We start from the raw sequence: 19,070 nt of genomic DNA on the forward strand, positions 1-19,070 counted from the left end.
ATTTAGGTGGAGAGTCTTTAGCTCTGCAGCTATTTAGTTAATATGACTCATTTAATGACTTGTCCAATTATATTCTGACTGTGCACAAGAGGAGACAGTACGACCACATAGGGAGAAGGGCTTTGTTTAAGGATATGCCTTCATTAGCTTTTACTTTGTCTCTTTTTAGTTTCCTTCTTCTTTTCTTTCTTTCTCTTCCTTTCTTTTTTGTTGTTGCATTTTTGGATAAATCCATACTGCTTTCTATGAAACTTGGTCCCGCTCCGAACACTATTAGATGCTCATTTATACTGCGTGACCTTTTCCCGGAGATCATAAGGCATTTTCATATCCTGAGATGAAATGGCCTGATGACGAAATCTAATTATATATTTTCCCTGAGGCAGTGGAGGCTGTAGTATGGTGGCTGAGGAGGGACAGCACAGTATCAAATCTGGGCCACGGACTCCTTTTTAGGCCATGTCCCCCTCCCCAGGCAGTGTTCCATCACTGTTGCTGAGGCGTTGACTCTCTGAAGTATTGATGTTTCCCTAGTTAGAATGATAGAGTCCACATCTATGCGCAGACTTCTATGCGCAGACTTCTATGTCCTCTGTAGCTCAGTTGGTAGAATATGACGCTTACAATGCCAAGGGTTGTGGGTTCGATTCCTGGGATCACCCATGTGTAAAAAAAAATGTGGATAAAAGCGTATGCTAAATTGCATATACTGTATCTGTGGTGGTAGTGAAAGCTGTTATGCTTTCTGTCTGACAGAATAATATTATGGGATTTCTCTCCTTTATCTCTCTCAGTCCCAACGGCTTCTCTCTGTCTCTCTCCGTCTGAGCTGGCTCTGCTGCCAGAAAGAGATAGAGATTAAAACGACCAGACAGAGAGGTCAAGAAAATGCCAGTGTGTATATATGCAAGATGGGGAAAGGAGGGGGCAGAGAGAGAGAGAGAGAGAGAGAGAGAGAGATGGAGAGAGGAAGAGAGGGACTGCAGCGGAAATAGACGGTGACAGGGGGACAGAAATGGAGAAGGAGAAGGGGATTAATATACAACCACAGATAAAAGAGGAAGTGATCCGAAATGAAGTGAGAGACAGAATGATAGAGACAGCAGAAGACAGCAGAAGAGGGGAGAGAGAGAGAGAGAGAGAGAGAGAGAGAGAGAGAGAGAGAGAGAGATCCTGTGTGCATTAGGGGGTGTCCTTTCTGCTCTGTGTAGATGTGCCGTCTGTCAGTTATAGGGGAGGCGAGCCGAACACAGATAGATGCTCCTCCTGTGTGCCTTAGACTCTCATCGATTATTAATGCCTGCTATAGATCCCTGGTGTTTAGGGAGGGTATGTGGGCGTGCGTGCATGCGTGTGTCTATGTGCGTGCGTGTGTTCATACCTACAGTATATATGTGTGTGTACATGCGTGCATATCGTATATGAATGTGTGTGTGTGTGTGTGTGTGTGTGTGTGTGTGTGTGTGTGTGTGTGTGTGTGTGTGTGTGTGTGTGTGTGTGTGTGTGTGTGTGTGTGTGTGTGTGTGTGTGTGTGTGTGTGTGTGTGTGTGTGTGTGTGCATGCGTACATCCATCTCACACACTCCTCTCCCCTCTCTCTCCCTCTGGGTTTGAAGGCAGCCACTGTTCCGTCAGCCCAGTCTCTGCGTCTGATGGAGTTCAGCTTCAGTGACTTTGAGCTGTCCGACGCTGAGACCACTCAGGCCACCATACGCATGTTTGTAGACCTCAACCTGGTCCAGAACTTCCAGATGAAATACAAGGTAGGTGTGTGTGTGTGTGTGTGTGTGTGTGCGTGCACGCATATGTGCGTACCGACATGCGTGTGTTGATGGTAGTGTGTGTGTGTGTGTGTGTATACGCGACTGTGCATACAAGTGTTGATGTAGATGTGTGTGTTTTTACCTCCTAAAATACAGCCCCTCACCCCATTATATATTATTAAGAGGTCCTTTTACGGCACAGTTGCCCTCCAGAGTGCCCGCGGCGCGGACGGCTCATAAAGAGAGCCTTTGATTGGCTGTGAGGGCCCTACACAGCGCCTGGTTATTTTTCAGCTCTGTGAGTGAGAGCAGGCATGCTGACCACCCAAGTGTATAAATAAGAGCAGGTCAGCTCTCTAGTCCAGTGTCAGGCTGTACCTCGCTGATCGCTCCACTGCACTCCTATGAGGCATGGTTGACCATCACTGGCCTCAGAACAGCCATACGATTGAGAATTGAGAGGATACAGTATGAGAGATACCGTAGTGACCTTCTCTTTCAGCAGTAACAATAAATTGGTCTTGAACAGTATACAATGCAAAGCATTTTGAGGTTGAGAAAAGGGCAACATAAATGCCAATCAAATTCATTTCGATTATTGGCAAGTCATGTGAAAAGTGTTAGCCACTACAATGCATTAACTAATGGGGATTTGATTTGGAAGCTGATGCCGGCAAATGGAAGGACATGGGAAGATTGGATAAAGATACGATAAACAGAATCTATTGATTTGATTTGCAGTGTGGCCAAGGTTTTCTCTATAATGCCAGTCAGAATGCCAGGCTGGCCAGATTATATCAAAGCCCTACCGATATGAGGATGTGCAGATACTCACTGTCACCGTTTTCCATTTTGTCTGTTTTTGCCCTCCCCTCCTTCTCCTCCTCCCCCCACATCTTTCCCTCTTTCTCCCCACTTTTTCTTGTCTATCTCCTACTGCGATCCCTCAAACCCCCCCCCCCCACACACTGTAGAGTCTGTGCCAGTGGATCCTGAGCGTAAAGAAGAACTACAGGAAGAACGTGGCCTACCACAACTGGAGACACGCCTTCAACACCTCCCAGTGCATGTTCGCCCTGTTCAAATCTGGCCAGTTACAGGTGAGCTCAGCCAATCAATGGCCAGCATGGCAGGGGTGCCGGGTCACTCCGTCCAATCAGTAGATAACCGACCCCAGCAGCAACGTCTTATGTGTGTTAGTTCGATCAGTGGCTAATGAGTCACCGTGCTGTAACTGTGCCATGGCTGGGTCAGTCCGACCATTGTGTTTTGTCAAGTCAGCATTGGCTTCCAGTAACCGCCATATTTAAATACCAAAACACCACATTTTCTCCACTACATCTGAATGTGTTACTCTGATATCTTAACTGAAAGTGATCAGATATTATGAAGAATATTGTTATTACGAATAGCAAGTCGAAGACACTTGAACGGACACTTGAGCAAGCACTGTCTCAGACATAAACAGAACTCAACATATCCCAAACACACAGTTCCAGTTTAACCCGGTTCCCCTCGGTGCTCACACCCAGCTCTGTTCTGATGACTATGCAGAGGAAGTAGTAGGTTAAATGTTACGCTCCCGTTGTTGCTAACAAATAGCTGTTGAGTTCATGTGTAAGCTGCTTTCTCAAGCAGACAGTGCTAAGAGCCTAACACCCCCCTCTGTAATGAGACTAACTGTTTGTGCGTGTGTCTGAGTGTTTGTGTGTGTGTGCGTGTCGAGAGTTGCCGTGTGAGTTTGTTTGCCTAACCATTTGTGTCTCGTTGGTCGTATTTATGACTGATAAGCACCTGTGTGTTCGTTCGTCGAGGTAGTGGAGAGGAGGGGATATATGTGTGCGTATGTGTGTGGGTGTATGTATGTATGTGGGTTTATGTATGTGCGTATGTGTGTGGGTGTATGTATGTATATGTGTGGGTGTGTGTGGGTGTATGTGTGTGGGAGTATGTATGGGTGTGTGTGTGGGTGTATGTGTGTGGGTGTATGTATGGGTGTATGTGTGGGGGTGTATGTATGGGTGTATGTATGGGTGTATGTGTGTGTGGGAGTGTGTATGTGTGTGGGTGTATGTGTGTGGGTGTATGTATGTATGGGTGCATGTGTGAGGGTGTATGTATGGGTGTATGTGTGTGTGGGAGTATGTATGGGTGTATGTGTGTGGGTGTATGTGTGTGGGAGTATGTATGGGTGTATGTGTGTGGGTGTATGTGTGTGTGTGTATGTGTATGTGTATGGGTGTATGTATGGGTGTTTGTGTATGGGTGTATTATGTATGTATGTGGGTTTGTGTAATAATTTTTTTATTTAACCTTTATTTAACCAGGTAGGCCAGTTGAGAACAAGTTCTCATTTACAACTGCGACCTGGCCAAGATAAAGCGCATGTATGTGTATGTATGTGTGTGGGTGTATGTATGCATGCATACGGCGTACATATGTGAACCTGTGTCTATGTTTGTTTGGTGGTAGCCTCCTATGGCCTTGTGATGGAAGTTGGTGCGTGGGTGCTTGTGTGTGTGTGTGTCTGTGTGTGTGTTAGTACTATGGTCTTTGTAATGGGAAACCCCACGGACATCTTTGAGGATGGTGTGCCTCATTTTCTTCTTCTCCCTCTCCCTCTCTCCCTCCATCTCTCTGTCTGTCAGAGTAATATGAGTGAGCTGGAGATCCTGGCCTTGATGATCGCCACCCTGAGTCACGACCTGGACCACAGAGGAGTCAACAACTCCTACATACAGAGGTAGGCTGTAATAGGTGTGTGTGTGTGTGTGTGTGTGTGTGTGTGTGTGTGTGTGTGTGTGTGTGTGTGTGTGTGTGTGTGTGTGTGTGTGTGTGTGTGTCTCACAGTTCTTGTGTGTAACTACCTCCATCAGGAGTGACCATCCCCTGGCCCAGCTTTACTGCCACTCCACCATGGAGCACCACCACTTTGACCAGTGTCTCATGATCCTCAACAGCCCAGTAAGAACACACACACACACACACACACATTCACTCATTCCATTATTTACTCAGGAAATCAGATCACACTTGATTTGGATAGTCCATCTGTAGATGCTCTACAGATGGTCATACTATCAAGGTTACGTTAAGGTTAGGTTTAGAATAAGGGGTTAGAATAAGGGTAAGGGTTAAGGTTAGGATTAGGATAAGGGGTTAAGGTTAGGATTAGGGTTAGTAGATAGTCAGTTGAAATGTTATTGTAGAGCATCTCCAGATGGGCTATCCAAATACCCTGTTACCGTAACTCATTCAGTCAGTTCTGCATTTATTCTTCAGGAACAATAAAACGGCCGGCATCATTCACCATAACGTGTTTGAGATACATAGCAGGATGCTAGTGTTTCCTCATTTCCCCTTTAGTGCCAATTCCATGTGTCCTATGGCACCCTATCCCCTATATAGTGCACTACCTCTTACCACTCACTACCTTGTCAAAAGTAGTGCACTGTATAGGGAGTATGTCATTTGGGTTGCAGTCCACGAGCTCCAGCTGCTAGTCTCTAGGAGATAACACTCCTACACTATGGTGTAATAAAGTAGTGCTTCATCTTTATGGGCACAGATTCACTGGAGAGCAACACTTAGTTAATCTGGGATGTAGTAGACACACACACACATTGACACACACAAACACACCATTATACACACACATCGCAAAGAAAGGAGAGCAGATCCAATTGTTGAATTGATTACGAGTGTTGTGGAATTTGTGTTTCCATGGCACCCATGCTATAGTTGAACTTGCTCAATAACTTGTACGCCCTGCCTCTCTTTCTCTCTGCATCTCCCTCCCTCTCTCTCTCTTTCTCTCTCCATCTCCCTTCCTCTCGCTCTCTTTCTCTCTCAATCTCTCTCTCTCTTTCTCTCTCCATCTCCCTCTCTCTCTCTTTCTCTCTCCATCTCCCTCCCTCTCTCTCTTTCTCTCTCCATCTCCCTTCCTCTCGCTCTCTTTCTCTCTCCATCTCTCTCTCTTTCTCTCTCCATCTCCCTTCCTCTCGCTCTCTTTCTCTCTCCATCTCTCTCTCTTTCTCTCTCCATCTCCCTCCCTCTCTCTCTTTCTCTCTCCATCTCCCTTCCTCTCGCTCTCTTTCTCTCTCCATCTCTCTCTCTTTCTCTCTCCATCTCTCTCTCTTTCTCTCTCCATCTCCCTCTCTCTCTCTTTCTCTCTCCATCTCCCTCCCTCTCTCTCTTTCTCTCTTCATCTCCCTCCCTCTCTCTCTCTTTCCATCTCCCTTCCTCTCGCTCTCTTTCTCTCTCCATCTCTCTCTCTCTCCTTCTCTCTCCATCTCCCTCCCTCTCGCTCTTTCTCTCTCCATCTCCCTCCCTCTCTCTCTCTTTCTCTCCATATCCCTCCCTCTCTCTCTTTCCATCTCCCTTCCTCTCGCTCTCTTTCTCTCTCCATCTCCCTCCCTCTCGCTCTTTCTCTCTCCATCTCCCTCCCTCTCGCTCTTTTTCCATCTCCCTCCCTCTCTCTCTCTTTCTCTCTCCATCTCCCTCCATATCCCTCCCTCTCTCTTTCTCTCTCCATCTCCCTCCCTCTCGCTCTTTCTCTCTCCATCTCCCTCCCTCTCTCTCTCTTTCTCTCTCCATATCCCTCCCTCTCTCTCTCTTTCTCTCTCCATATCCCTCCCTCTCTCTTTCTCTCTCCATCTCCCTCCATCTCCCTCCCTCTCTCTCTCGCTCTGTCCCTTCCCTCTCTCTCCCCCAGGGGAATCAGATTCTGAGCAGTCTGTCTCTGGATGAGTACAAGGCCACTCTGAAGATGATCGAGAGGGCTATTCTGGCAACGGACCTGGCTCTGTACATGAAGTAGGTTAAATGTCACACACAGCTGGGACGCTCACAGAGGGAGCCCATTCAAGTCGAATTTTATGCAGTTTTCATTATAACTTCAACTTAGGTTGATGGGCTGTGGAAAATGTTAAGGTGGAAGTGGAAACCCATTGGCTTATTCATTAGAAGATCCTATGATGATGTGCTGAAACTGTGATTTACTGTATCTCTCTCCCCCCCTCACCTCTATCACACATTTATCTCTTTTTTTTTACACCCACCTCTCTCCTAATATCCCCTCCCTCTCCCTCCTTCGCTCTCTTTTTTCCCCTCTCTCCCTGTCTGAAGTGTGGGCGTATAACTAGACTGTAGGCGGAGGGGAGATATGCAGTTAATTGGATATCTGTTTATCTTTTCAGGAGGAGAGGAGAGTTCTTTGAGCTGACCAAGAACAGCCAGTTTGTCTGGGATGATGACTACCATAAAGACTTACTGAGGTTAGTGGACACTACCTACAGTATACCATCTTCACCATTCACCTGGGGATAGATTATTTGTGTCTGTCAAGGTTGGGATCAATTCCATTTCAATTCAGTCAATTTCGAAAGGCAATTGAAATTCCCTATCAAACATTCCCAATGAAAAAGTCCCCATAGAAAATAATATGCCATTTTATTTGATTTCACTTTCTAAATGGAGTGGATTGAGGTGGAATTGACATGAACCCTGGTAGGGCTGGGAATTGCCAGGGACTTCACGATACGATATTATCACAACACTTAGGTGCGGATAAGATATGTATTGCGATTTGATGTTCCAAACATATTGCTCAGTATGTCTGCTGCAGGGAGACAAAAGAGAACATGAGAAAGTGAGTTTTGATTATTCATGGGATTAAAGTGATGAAAATATGCTGACTCACCATTTGAAAAGAAGATGAGAACAAGCTATAGGATGAAAATATCAGAGTTTTGTTGCAGGTACAGCCGACTAGCTCTAGCTAATAAATATCATTATTTTGAACAAATCGATAGTTGGAGTCAAAGTATCAATATAATATTGTCCAAAAATTATATTGCGATGTGTAACTATACATTTTTTTCCCCCATCACTAAACCCTGGTGTATAATATACCTGAGTGTACAAAACATTAGGAACACCTTCCTAATAACAGGGGGGGGGGCGGGTTGTCATCAGAAAAGCCTTTTTGTGGGGAAAAACACATTCTGTTTGGCTGGGCCTGGCTCCTCAGTGGGTGGTCCTATGCCCTCCAAGGCCCACCCATGGCTGCACCCCTGCCCAGTCATGTCAAATCCATAGATTCAGGCCTAATGAGTTTAATTCAATTGACTGATTTCCTTATATGAACCATAACTCATCAACATTTTTGAAATTGTTTAATTTTCCATTTATATTTTTGTTCAGTGTATGTCATGGAAAGAACACTCAGTGTAAAGCTCTCGACTTGTCTTACAATGCTTTTGTGTTGGTTTATTACCCCCTGAAGGTCAATGCTGATGACTGCATGTGATATTTCTGCCATTACCAAGCCTTGGCCAATACAGAAGAGGGTAAGACTGTCCAGTTAGATAACTTTCACTACACTCAAGACTCACTTTATCAACCAAACTGTCTTGTTACTGGTATCTCCTTTGAAATCCTTAGAAACATGTCTTTCTCCTTTATGAGTACCTCTGCCTTTTCTTTTCTCCCATTAGATTATGTTCTCTTTCTTTCTGTCGCTCTCTTTCTCCTTCTACCCGTCTCACTTCAACTCCCCTGTGTAAGTCTGTTTCTCCTGTTCCTCATTAGGCTCCCTCGGTGCAATGGAGGGAGAGGTTCAGACAGGCCTCTAGCCGTGTGTGTGTGTGTGTGTGTGTGTGTGTGTGTGTGTGTGTGTGTGATCAAAGAGCTAGATGCTCATTAGAGGATAGACACAAACTGCTGTAGCCCTGTCCTCTCCTCTCCTTACATAATACCTACAGAACTGATATGCACGCACACACACACACACACACACACACACACACACACACACACAAATGCAATTCAGTACAGTCTTAACAATTTGTGCACACACACGGTCTCTTTCACATACATACATATTCCGTTGAGCTCAGTAGATATTATTAGAGTTGATGCTATTTCAGCCAAGATGTGTACAAAAATGTCTCTCCTCCTCTCTTCCCCCCCGGCATTCTCTCCTTTCCTCAACTGAACCCCCCCAACCCCCGCGGCTCTCTAGTCTTGATTACACAGCTCCAATCAGTGTTCCGCAGATGGCTGCCACACACACACACACACACACTTCCTTGATTGGGGACCCGAGGCCCTAGTCAGATCTTATTGATCCCTTGTTAAGAGAAACAGTCTGTCAATGCAGCAGGGCTGTTACTCTGTTCAGAAGCAGAAACCATGATGCTTTTTTCTTTCTATCTATATTTATTTCTCTCTCTCGCTATTGCATCATTCCCGTGCTAGAAATGTCAAGGAACACTTTATAGGGTGCTGAGCGAGTGCTATTGTGGGGCATCAGATGAAATTGGCAACAGAGAATTTCCTTTTGATCCACATAACAGGAGGACGATTGCTGATCCAGCCTCCGTTCCCTCTCGACCTGCCTCGTATCACATTCGTGTAAAACAACTCCATTGAAATGCATAGATATCTGCGAAAGGCGTGAACAAACTAAAAAGCCTGAATAGGACAAACGATTGGCTGAAGCATTTATTCAGACACAATCCTAGGGTTGTATCCTATCAAACCGGACTCTGCACGCGGTTGTTGAAAAGACTATGAGGGTTCCATTTGTCCTTTACCCGATTGAAACATCATTCCACTTTGAGGCACATTTAAAAGCGGCCTTTCTTTTTTGTCTGTCTCTCTCCATCTTCTCTTGCAGATAGCCGAGCTAGTGGCTACAGAGTTCTTTGAGCAAGGGGACAAGGAGAGACAAGAACTCAACATTGAGCCAATAGTAAGCACTTCTTCAATGCCTTACCACCTGCAATTATTATTCTGTATTGCACTATTACATTGCCTAGTTGGGCCAATACCATTGGAAATCAGGGTTTGTGAAATTGAATTACAAGGCTCTGATTGTAATATCCTGGCATGTGGACATGCATACTTTGTGCAGAGGTAGGTTTTGACATGTTGGCCAAGATAAGTCAGATATCAATTTGAGAGCAAAAAATCGATGTTTTCTGAAGCTCGTTTCCTTTCCTAGGATCTGATGAATCGGGAAAAGCGCGATAAGATTCCAAGCATGCAGGTGTCGTTCATCGATGCCATCTGTACACAGCTGTATGAGGTGAGGCACATCAGTGATTGATCTTTGTCATGTTTAAGAAAAATGCAATTGGCCATATACCATGTGTGACATGTAAACACTGACATAAGGAAGGTGCGCTATCATTCTCCCTGTTCCCCTCTCTCTCTCTCTCGGTCTGTCTGTCCATCAGACCCTGGCTGGTATGTCTGAGTCGTGTTCCCCACTACTCGAGGGCTGCCAGAAGAACAGACAGAATTGGAAGATTCTGGCCGAACAGGGCGACAAAGGCTTCTTCAACGGAGTGGTGTAGAAATGGTCAACGTCCCGCCATCCCCACTATCACTCCAACCCTACACCACCCCACCCCCGAGCAGACCGCATCAACACTAAGCTATATTTATTACCATAGTCTTTTTTTATTTTTGCACAAAGTCGACTCCCTACATGAAGGAAGTCTCACTATAGTATATCCCTTAGTCGGAGGAAGTGAAGTAGACTGGACAGGAGAGGAGAGAGGTTTGCGTGTGCGCGGCTACCATTGGCCTACTGAGCTCCGAGGGATCAATATGACACCATAGTACTGTAGACAGACAGACCTGGGTTCAAACAGTATCTGAAATCTCGCAAATAATTTGAGCTTGCCCGGAGTGCCAGATGGGCGGGGCAGGATTTGTACAATAGACTGGTGCCATTGCACCAGGAAAGCTCAATTAAAGATTACAAATACTATTTGAACCCAGGTCTTAGTACAGATACTTTACTTTCTACACACCGTACAGCACCACAGTAAGAAGCTTGTTTGTAACACCAGGGTGCACGCACACACCACAAAGATTTTGAGAGAACATACATTTTTGTAACATTGTCACTCGTTATAACTATTGCATATTTATGTTTTATATATTTATTAGATTTCTATACTGTATCGTCAGTTTCATGTTGAGAACTCACACACTCACACGTCTTTATAAAACAATGTATGTTTTATTACCAAACGATCCAAATGTCTCTGCTTTGAAAACATCACTCGACCATTCATATGTGTATTTTTAGGTGTTATATTATTTTAACTTTGCAAATTGTAAAGGAGCCAAAGACTAGACACGTGGTCTAGAAGATTCCACTGCCTTCCTGTGACATGATAGGTATGAAAGGTCCAATTTCACACTTAAAAAATAACCCATTTGTATGTAGCCACTTGTCCACCCTGTTGGCCCACATAATGGACGAGCCCAGCAGGTGGTCCTTTTTGAAACGTGTTGAATGTGAGGCTGGGGTGTCTAGTTGAAACAGAGCTTGACAGTCAGAAGCCCAAAATCAATTTGCAATGTTGTCAGTCTACCTTGAGGTAATTTGTATTTGTAGTGGAACATTTTAAAATGGCATTATAGAGTTATTTTCTTTTTACATTTCTTCCAATACAGGAAATGACAGGACTGAATAACCACCCACTCTCTTTCTCTAAACTTTCTGCCTCCAACATTCACATGATATACTATAGTAGTTTTCAGGTAGAGATATGTGAACTGCGTCACTGTCATTCACAGGAGAAACTCATCCAAATGTTACTTAACCATGTCCTAACTGCAGCACTTATCCGTGTAGACGTACGTGGTCCCTCCGAGGACCACAGTTGTTACCGTGGTTGTATTTTGTACTTGAAGAAGTTTCCAGAAATACTGTAGTTCCTGAATTTGTGCTTAAAAAAAAAAGAGGATAGTTGCTTTTCCTTTTTTCTAGAGAAGATGTGTTACTTCAATGATAGACCTGTGGTGTTGCATGTGAAGTTACAGCATCGATAAAGATGGCTGTGTGTAGTCACAGGACAGCAGCCCTGTTGGTTGTTAGTGGAGGCTGAGGTAATATGACATGTAGAAATGGTTCCGTGTAAAGACATGAAGGGTTTTCCCACCTCCTTCTCGTTGACTCTGAAGAACACTGAGACAAGTTGAATGGTACATCCCATTAAAAAGGATACTGCTTATTTTCTATGTGCCATGTCATTTGTGCAAACAAACTTTGGATAATGTCATACTTGTCTAAACAACCATTTATTTTACATTTACAGAGAGATGATAACTAAGCAGAACTAAAAAAACGTGTTACTTTGCCACCTTCTGGGCAATTGCAGTAGTAACACACAGATCAGACTTGAGGACGATCAAATGGACACATATTTCAGGAATATTTCTTAAAAATACAACACAAACCACTAGCTTCTAAAACAGAGAGGCTCAGAACTGGATAGAAGACAAGAAAAAAATGAATGCAAAGTGGATCAGTGACCACTTACAGGCAATATGTACATCAAAGCAGTGAGCCAGGAAGAACAAAGTATCCCGATACACAGAGAAAAAGACAGGACAGAATAAACAGTATAAAAGGACTATTTATACACACACAGTGCCTTCAGAGAGTATTCAGACCCCTTGACTTTTTCCACATTTTGCTACAGTACAGCCTTATTCTAAAATGGATTACATTTTAAAAATCCTCAATCTACACACAATACCCCATAACGCAATTTTTGCAAATGTATTACAAATAAAAAAAATGAAATACCTTATTTACATAGTATTCAGACCCTTTGCTATGAGACTTGAAATTGAGTTCAGGTGCATCCTGTTTCCTTTTATCATCCTTGATGTTTCTACAACTTGATTGGAGTCCACCTGTGATAAATTCTATTGATTGGACATGATTTGGAAAGGCACATACCTGTCTATATCAGGTCCCACAGTTGACAGTGCATGTCAGAGCAAAAACCAAGCTATGAGGTCGAAGGAATTGTCCGTCGAGCTCTGAGACAGGATTGTGTCGAGGCACAAATCTGGGGAAAGCTATCAAAAAATGTCTGCAGCATTGAAGGTCTACAAGAGCACTGTGGCCTCCATCATTCTTAAATGGAAGAAGTTTGGAACCACCAAGACTCTTCCGAGAGCAATCGGGGGAGAAGGGTCTTGGTCAGGGAGGTGACCAAATACCCGATGGTCACTCTGACAGAGCTCTAGAGGTCCTCTGTGGAGATTGGAGAACCTTCCTGAAGGACAACCATCTCTGCAGCACTCCACCAATCAGGCCTTTATGGTAGAGTGGCCAGACGGAAGCCACTCCTCAGTAAAAGGCACGGCAGCCCGCTTGGAGTTTGCCAAAAGGCACCTAAAAACAAAAGTCGCCTAAAGACTCTCAGACCATGAGAAACAAGTTTCTCTGGTCTGATGAAACCAAGATTGAACTCTTTGGCCTGAATGCCAAGTGTCACGTCTGGAGAAAACCTGGCACCATCCCTATGGTGAAGCATGGTGGTGGCAGCATCATGCTGTGGGGATGTTTTTCAGCGGCAGGGACTGGGAGGGAAAGATGAACGGAGTAAAGTACAGAGAGATAAAAAAACTGGGGGGGGTTCCACCTTCCAACAGGACAACGATCCTAAGCACACAGCCAAGACAACGCAGGAGTGGCTTCGGGACAAGTCTCTGAATGTCCGAGGGGCCCAGCCAGAGCCCGGACTTGAACCCGATCGAACATCTCTGGAGAAACCTGAAAATAGCTGTACAGCAATGCTCCCCATCCAACCTGACAGAGCTTGAGAGGATCTGCAGAGAAAAATGGGAGAAACTCCCCAAATACAGGTGTGCCAAGCTTGTAGCGTCATACCCAAGAAGACTTGATACTGTAATCACTGCCAAAGGTGCTTCAACAAAGTACTGAGTAAAGGGTCTGAATACTTATGTAAACGTGATATTTCAGTTTGTTATAAATTAGCAAAAATACATTTTTTCAAACTATTTTGCTTTGTCATTATGGGGTATTGTGTGACGATTGATGAGGGGGGAAATAACATTGAATACATAATACGAATACAGCTGTAACAAAACGTGGAAAAAGTTAAGGGGCCAGAATACTTTCTGAAGGCACTGTATGTAAAGATAATGAGACATGAGTTGAAGGGAGAAGAGGGCAGTGTAACATTTCTGTTTTCATATGTATTGTGTCATATGCATTGTGTGCGTTTGAGATTGCAGCCGGGGACTCCAAACTGACTCATCTACAAATCACCTGGTATCCTAAATGACTACCGAGTATGATTTGTAGATCAGTTGTAGTCAATCTCCAACATACCTATAGTACGCAGCAGGGGAGAGGCGACCATGAGAGTTAACTATGTACAGTGGGGGTCATAGGTTAGAGGTCAGGTTCTAGGCTGAGTCGGTCCTCTTGTAGGTCACCATGCTGTTGACCTTGTGGATGGAGGTGGTGAAGGAGCGCAGGCGAACCTCCTCCGACTGGTCAATGATCTGGGGGCCTGACTCCTCCCACTTGTCCGGCACTTCCAGGTCCTTGTCGGTGTAGACGAGGAGGTCGAAGGCACCTGGGGAGAAAGATCAAGGGTTATCATCAGGCAGCGTGGTATAATGTCATTAACACCACATGGAAGTGACTGCAATAATTATACAAGGAGAAATGATAGCCTACCAACTCAACATAGGCTCTTTGTACAATGCGGTCAATGGGTCTTTCTATAACCTAGGGTACCAGTGAGGACTTCCTACACTGGACAACTAGTTACAGCTGTTGATAAATCATTGATAACAAATCTGCCAGTTTTTTTCTTGTCATTACATTAATATATAGGGGAGGGGGATCATAGCTTTATTCAAAAAAATTCACAAGTTTATATAAAACCTGTTTAACCCTTTTCTGTCCTTGCATTTATGTCGTAAGTTGTCATTATCATATTTTATGCATTAATTAGTTAAATTAGACATTGAATTCGAACCCTGTAAGAATCCTGGATCTAGCTGTCAGAGTTGTTTGTATAGAGATCTCAGAAATGCAGTATAACTACATAACATTTCGTATCTCCTTATGTTACAGGGCAAAAACAGTTCACACAGGCACACAAATCCACAATAGTAAATGTGATTGCAAAAATGAATGCTTCTAACCGATAGTCATCTTACCTTGATACTTAAAACTTAAATCGATATTGTCATTAACGTGGTTCTTCAATAATTCTGCACAATACTTGTTGGATGCGCATTTGGTGTCCAGCTGATTAGTTACGCTTTGATATTTTCACACATCTGATCCAGGAAGGAATTTTTCAAATGACAGTCAAGTGTCAAACAGCTGTAGTGATAGCACATGTGAAAACAGGTGTTCGTGAGGAACGTCCAGAGTATTTGGTGTCTCATTAGTTATGCCGGTGAAGACAGTTGTGTCTGGATCCACGCTGAATCTAATATCCTTAGCAAATTGATGTTGATCGTCAGTTATTGTTATTGTCTGCTTGACAATTTAACAGATGAAGGATCAAGGTAATGTGTTCATGTTTTTGTGCCTTGGATTGTACACCGAGTCCACTGTGCGCAATTGTGGAGGATAGAGTATTGCACAACACCCAAAGCTATTCCTGTGAATTATTATGGATATAATGACAAGTTACATAGCCTAGTGGTAATGAAATAACATTACAAATACATTTTGTTTTCCAAAAAACAAAATGCAATGTTAAACAATACAAGGGGCTTGACGTAGCCTACTTGAACTTGGAGCTCAGAAATTCAAGTATCTCTTAGGCCTACCTTAAATCAGACATTTCCTTAATTTGGTGCTTTGAAAGGTCCTTGCAATTATTGGAGCCAATTTAAAAGTTCTCCTGCACCCTTATAATTACAACTAAGTGCTTGGAAAAAATCCCCGAAAGTCGTTGAATTTCACTTGCCAATGTCTGTATGAACCCTGCTTAAAGGATGTATAGTCCTAGACCTTGTTGTGGGTCAATTCACTTTTATTTCTCTCAGTACACATGTGGAACTGCATGAAAATCCTTTAAATGTTGTGTTTCACAATATTTTTTTATCCCAATGTCACACATTGGCCTCATTATTTCTAGAAAGACCACATAGGATATTTGTTTTCATCAGGATATTTTCTGGCACACAACGTGTCCGGCAATATTTTGGTTTGTCTGCCTTCTTGTATTTCTTTTTTGTATTGGCCAAAAGCCACCAATTAACGGACAACGGAAACACTGGTTCACACACACAGTACTCACAGGCAGTCTCCAGCAGGGGTAGGAAGGTGACAGTGGCGGTGATCTGTCTGATGACTGAGCGAATCTCATCCTGGATGGACTTGATGGATTTCTCCCTGGGAGCACTGAGAGAAGAGAGACACAAAGACAACCACACATTTACTCTCAATGTCAAACCATACTGCACTATTGCACCAAGTGGTCAGGCATGACTTAACCTTGTCCTAACTGCAGCGATCTGCATGATAGCAAAAGTCAACATTGGCAAGCGGTGAAATAGCAAATGCAACAAAAATAGCCAAAGGGCATAAAGTGATTACCTCTTCATAAAAAGTACCCACATTCTCAAAGTATGACAGTGTTCCTAGTGGCCTGGTGGGAAGTACTATAAGGCTACAAATAGTCCAGCGTGTTCTAAGTAGTGTAGTGGCTGTGTGTGGTGGTCAGGTCCACTGCTGGAGTATCCTCCATTACCTGATCTCCTTGGCACTCTTGTCACACTCAATGTCAAACTGCCACCTCTCCAGCACCTCGTTGGTCTCCAGACATGTGATCACCAGCACCAGCTTCTGCACTGTGCAGTCAAACAGCCACTCTGCAATACAGAGACAAGTTATACACCAGACTACAGTGTAAAAAAAAACAATGATCAAGATGGTGAAAACCCAAGTCTGGCTGAACCCTAACTCAAAGTCCTTCAGAGTCTGACAAGGCTATTGGGTCTCTCCATTTGATTTCAATCACTTTTGACTGCACCCCTTTTGATTTAGCACATTCACTAATTTGTTTGTAAACCATGTCAACAGTGTAGCTAGCAAGCCACAGGTAGCCTAGTGGTTAGAGCGTTGGGCGAGTAACCGAAAGGTTGCAGGATCGAATCCCCGAGCTGACGAGGAAAAATAAATCTGTCGTTCTGCCCCTGAACAAGGCAGTTAACCCACTGTTCCCCGGTAGGCCAGAAAATGTTCTTAACTGACTTGCCTAGTTAAATAAAGGTTAAATAAAAGTAAAAACTTGCATGCAAATCAATCAGATTTAACCATTCAGACAGTTCAAATGGCCAGGATTCAGATTTATAGCAAGCCACATTTATTCAGACTGCAGGAAAAAGTAAAGATTCAAATCGGATATCCAAATAAATAGGATTTGATTCACCTCAAACTGCTAATGTGCAGCGGTGGAAAAGTTACCCAATTGAGTAAAAGTAAACATACCGTAATAGAAAATGACTCAAGTAAAAGTTGCCCAGTAAAATACTACTTAAGTATCAAAAGTAAATGTAATTGCTAAAGTAAAAACATACATCATTTCTAATTTCGAATATTAAGCAAACCAGATGACAATATATATATTTTTTTAACTTGATGGATAGCCAGGGGCACACTCAGTCAATTTACAAATGAAGCATTTGTGTTTAGTGAATCCGCCAGATCAGGTAGTAGGGATGACCAGGGATGCTCTCTTGATAAGTGCTTGAATTGGACCATTTTCCTGTCCTGCTAAACTTTCAAAATGGTAACAATACTTTTGGGTATCAGGGAAACTTTATGGAGTAAAAAGTACATAATTTTCTTTAGGAATGTAGTGAAGTAAAAGTTGTAAAAAATATAAAAGTACACCTATCCCCGCCAAAATTATTAAGTAACATTACAGTATGTTTTACTTAAGTGCTTTACACCACTGCCAATGTGAACAAAGAGGAGAGGTGGGCGATTTAACTTGAAGCGGTGCATTCTGAGTGTGTAAATAATGCAACAATGATGTGCTTTTCATACAATAGGTAAGCTTAGGCTAACTCATACAAAGCAGAAAGACTACAGTTTCCAAATAATCTGCGGAACAAAATTATTTTCTTCACAAAATTGTCTAATCTGATCGCCCACTCCCAGCCTAAAAAACACCGAACGCGCAGCAATGATCTCTGTCGAGAACTGCAGGTTCCGCAGCCCTCGACCCATGGCCTCCATAAATAAAAACAACTAAATGGTGCCGTTAATATACGGAAGTTTAAATGACTTCTACATTTACTCAAGCAGTATTTTACTGGGTGACTTTCACTTTAGTCATTCTCCATTAGGGTATCTCTACTTTTACTTCAGAATGACAATTGGATAGTTTTTTCGGAGTTAAGATCAGAGAGATACAATCACTGTACTGTGTGATATGGCAGTCGCTGTCCCCTGCTCCCAAATAACGTTCTGCGCATGTGCTAAATTCAACTAAATGACGTTTATTTCATTCTGTACCTTTGAGTTGAGATACCACGTTGGTCAGGTAGTTCTTCAGCTTGGTGTCAGTAGTGAGCTGAAGGCTCATGTCATACTGGGTGACTCGGGAGAACGTCTCCGGAGGGTAGATCCCTCGCTGGTACAGGATGCTGTTGATACCGAATGCTGCAGGGAGAAAAACAACATAACTAGCTAAACGTTACAACCAACCACACTGGTAGTTAAGTTAGCTAGTTAACCTATCTACAAAATACAGAATGTTGATAACTATGATTGAAGCAAATACATTTACAACGTATGGCCGTGCACAAATGCGTATGTGGTAGCTGAAAACAATGTTAGCTAGCTTCCACAAAGAAAATCCTCGCCATGTTATTCATGCAGCATGCCTTTCCTTTTTTTTGTTGATCAGTCACAAAAACTGCCCAAATAAAACCAAGTTGGTGAAATACTTACAGAAAAACTCGGCCACAAGCTCAGCGCTTCCTTTCAGGGTAATACCTTTCAGTGTGCTCGTCATTATTTAACTATTTAGCTATATCCTTTTACTGTATTGTATTTTCTCGTCAGATCTTTCTACCCGCCGCCCAGTTTGAAATTTGTTAGCGTTGGACTTCCTGCGCATGCGTTTTACCAACGTGTCGCATAGTTGATGACGTTTTCAACAATGTTGGCTTTTTTACTCTAGAGGGCGATGTTCACTAGATTTAGAGATTTACAAACTTCTGCAGGTAATTTCTCATCCATGCCGTTATACTGTATAAGAAGCCTCCAGACATAGCATATGCTTTTCCAATCAGCAGTTACAACAATAACAAAGCGAGTCCCCGCCACTGTTTCGGTAAAAAGCTGAGGGATGGGGCTGCAGAAATGTAATCGCTCAAATTCACAGACAGTGTATGGATGCAAGGACTGATCATCCATGATATCAAAATCATAGTTTTAACCATGTTTTGAGGCTATACAGTGTTTGTAAAACAAGCTTAT

At 43.3% G+C, this 19,070-nt stretch overlaps 2 protein-coding genes across 4 annotated transcripts in view; one reads left to right on the top strand and one right to left on the bottom strand.

Moving 5' to 3' along the window:
* The window catches only part of LOC106577501 (cGMP-specific 3',5'-cyclic phosphodiesterase), a 91,661-nt gene extending 79,862 nt beyond the window's left edge, over positions 1-11,799 (top strand). For all 3 annotated transcript variants that reach the window (XM_014155561.2, XM_014155558.2, XM_014155559.2), the window contains exons 13-22: positions 1,616-1,762; positions 2,737-2,862; positions 4,411-4,505; positions 4,639-4,726; positions 6,477-6,577; positions 6,961-7,038; positions 8,049-8,112; positions 9,444-9,518; positions 9,771-9,854; positions 10,006-11,799. In XM_014155561.2, the coding sequence (XP_014011036.1) occupies positions 1,616-1,762; positions 2,737-2,862; positions 4,411-4,505; positions 4,639-4,726; positions 6,477-6,577; positions 6,961-7,038; positions 8,049-8,112; positions 9,444-9,518; positions 9,771-9,854; positions 10,006-10,125 (978 nt within the window). In that variant the 3' untranslated portion in view covers positions 10,126-11,799. The remainder of the gene's footprint in view (positions 1-1,615; positions 1,763-2,736; positions 2,863-4,410; positions 4,506-4,638; positions 4,727-6,476; positions 6,578-6,960; positions 7,039-8,048; positions 8,113-9,443; positions 9,519-9,770; positions 9,855-10,005) is intronic.
* A 1,717-nt stretch (positions 11,800-13,516) lies between these two features.
* Positions 13,517-18,697, bottom strand: LOC106577502 (mitotic spindle assembly checkpoint protein MAD2A-like). Its single transcript, XM_014155562.2, has 5 exons — positions 18,540-18,697; positions 18,102-18,248; positions 16,330-16,450; positions 15,877-15,980; positions 13,517-14,187 (listed from the first exon to the last, which is right to left on the bottom strand). Exons 1-5 carry the CDS (start codon positions 18,601-18,603, stop codon positions 14,015-14,017), a joined length of 609 nt encoding a protein of 202 aa, XP_014011037.1. The 5' UTR covers positions 18,604-18,697; the 3' UTR covers positions 13,517-14,014.
* Between the last annotated feature and the right edge of the window lie 373 nt (positions 18,698-19,070).

The sequence above is a fragment of the Salmo salar genome, chromosome ssa18, assembly GCF_905237065.1.
Source record: "Salmo salar chromosome ssa18, Ssal_v3.1, whole genome shotgun sequence".
In the NCBI taxonomy this organism is placed as follows: domain Eukaryota; kingdom Metazoa; phylum Chordata; class Actinopteri; order Salmoniformes; family Salmonidae; genus Salmo; species Salmo salar.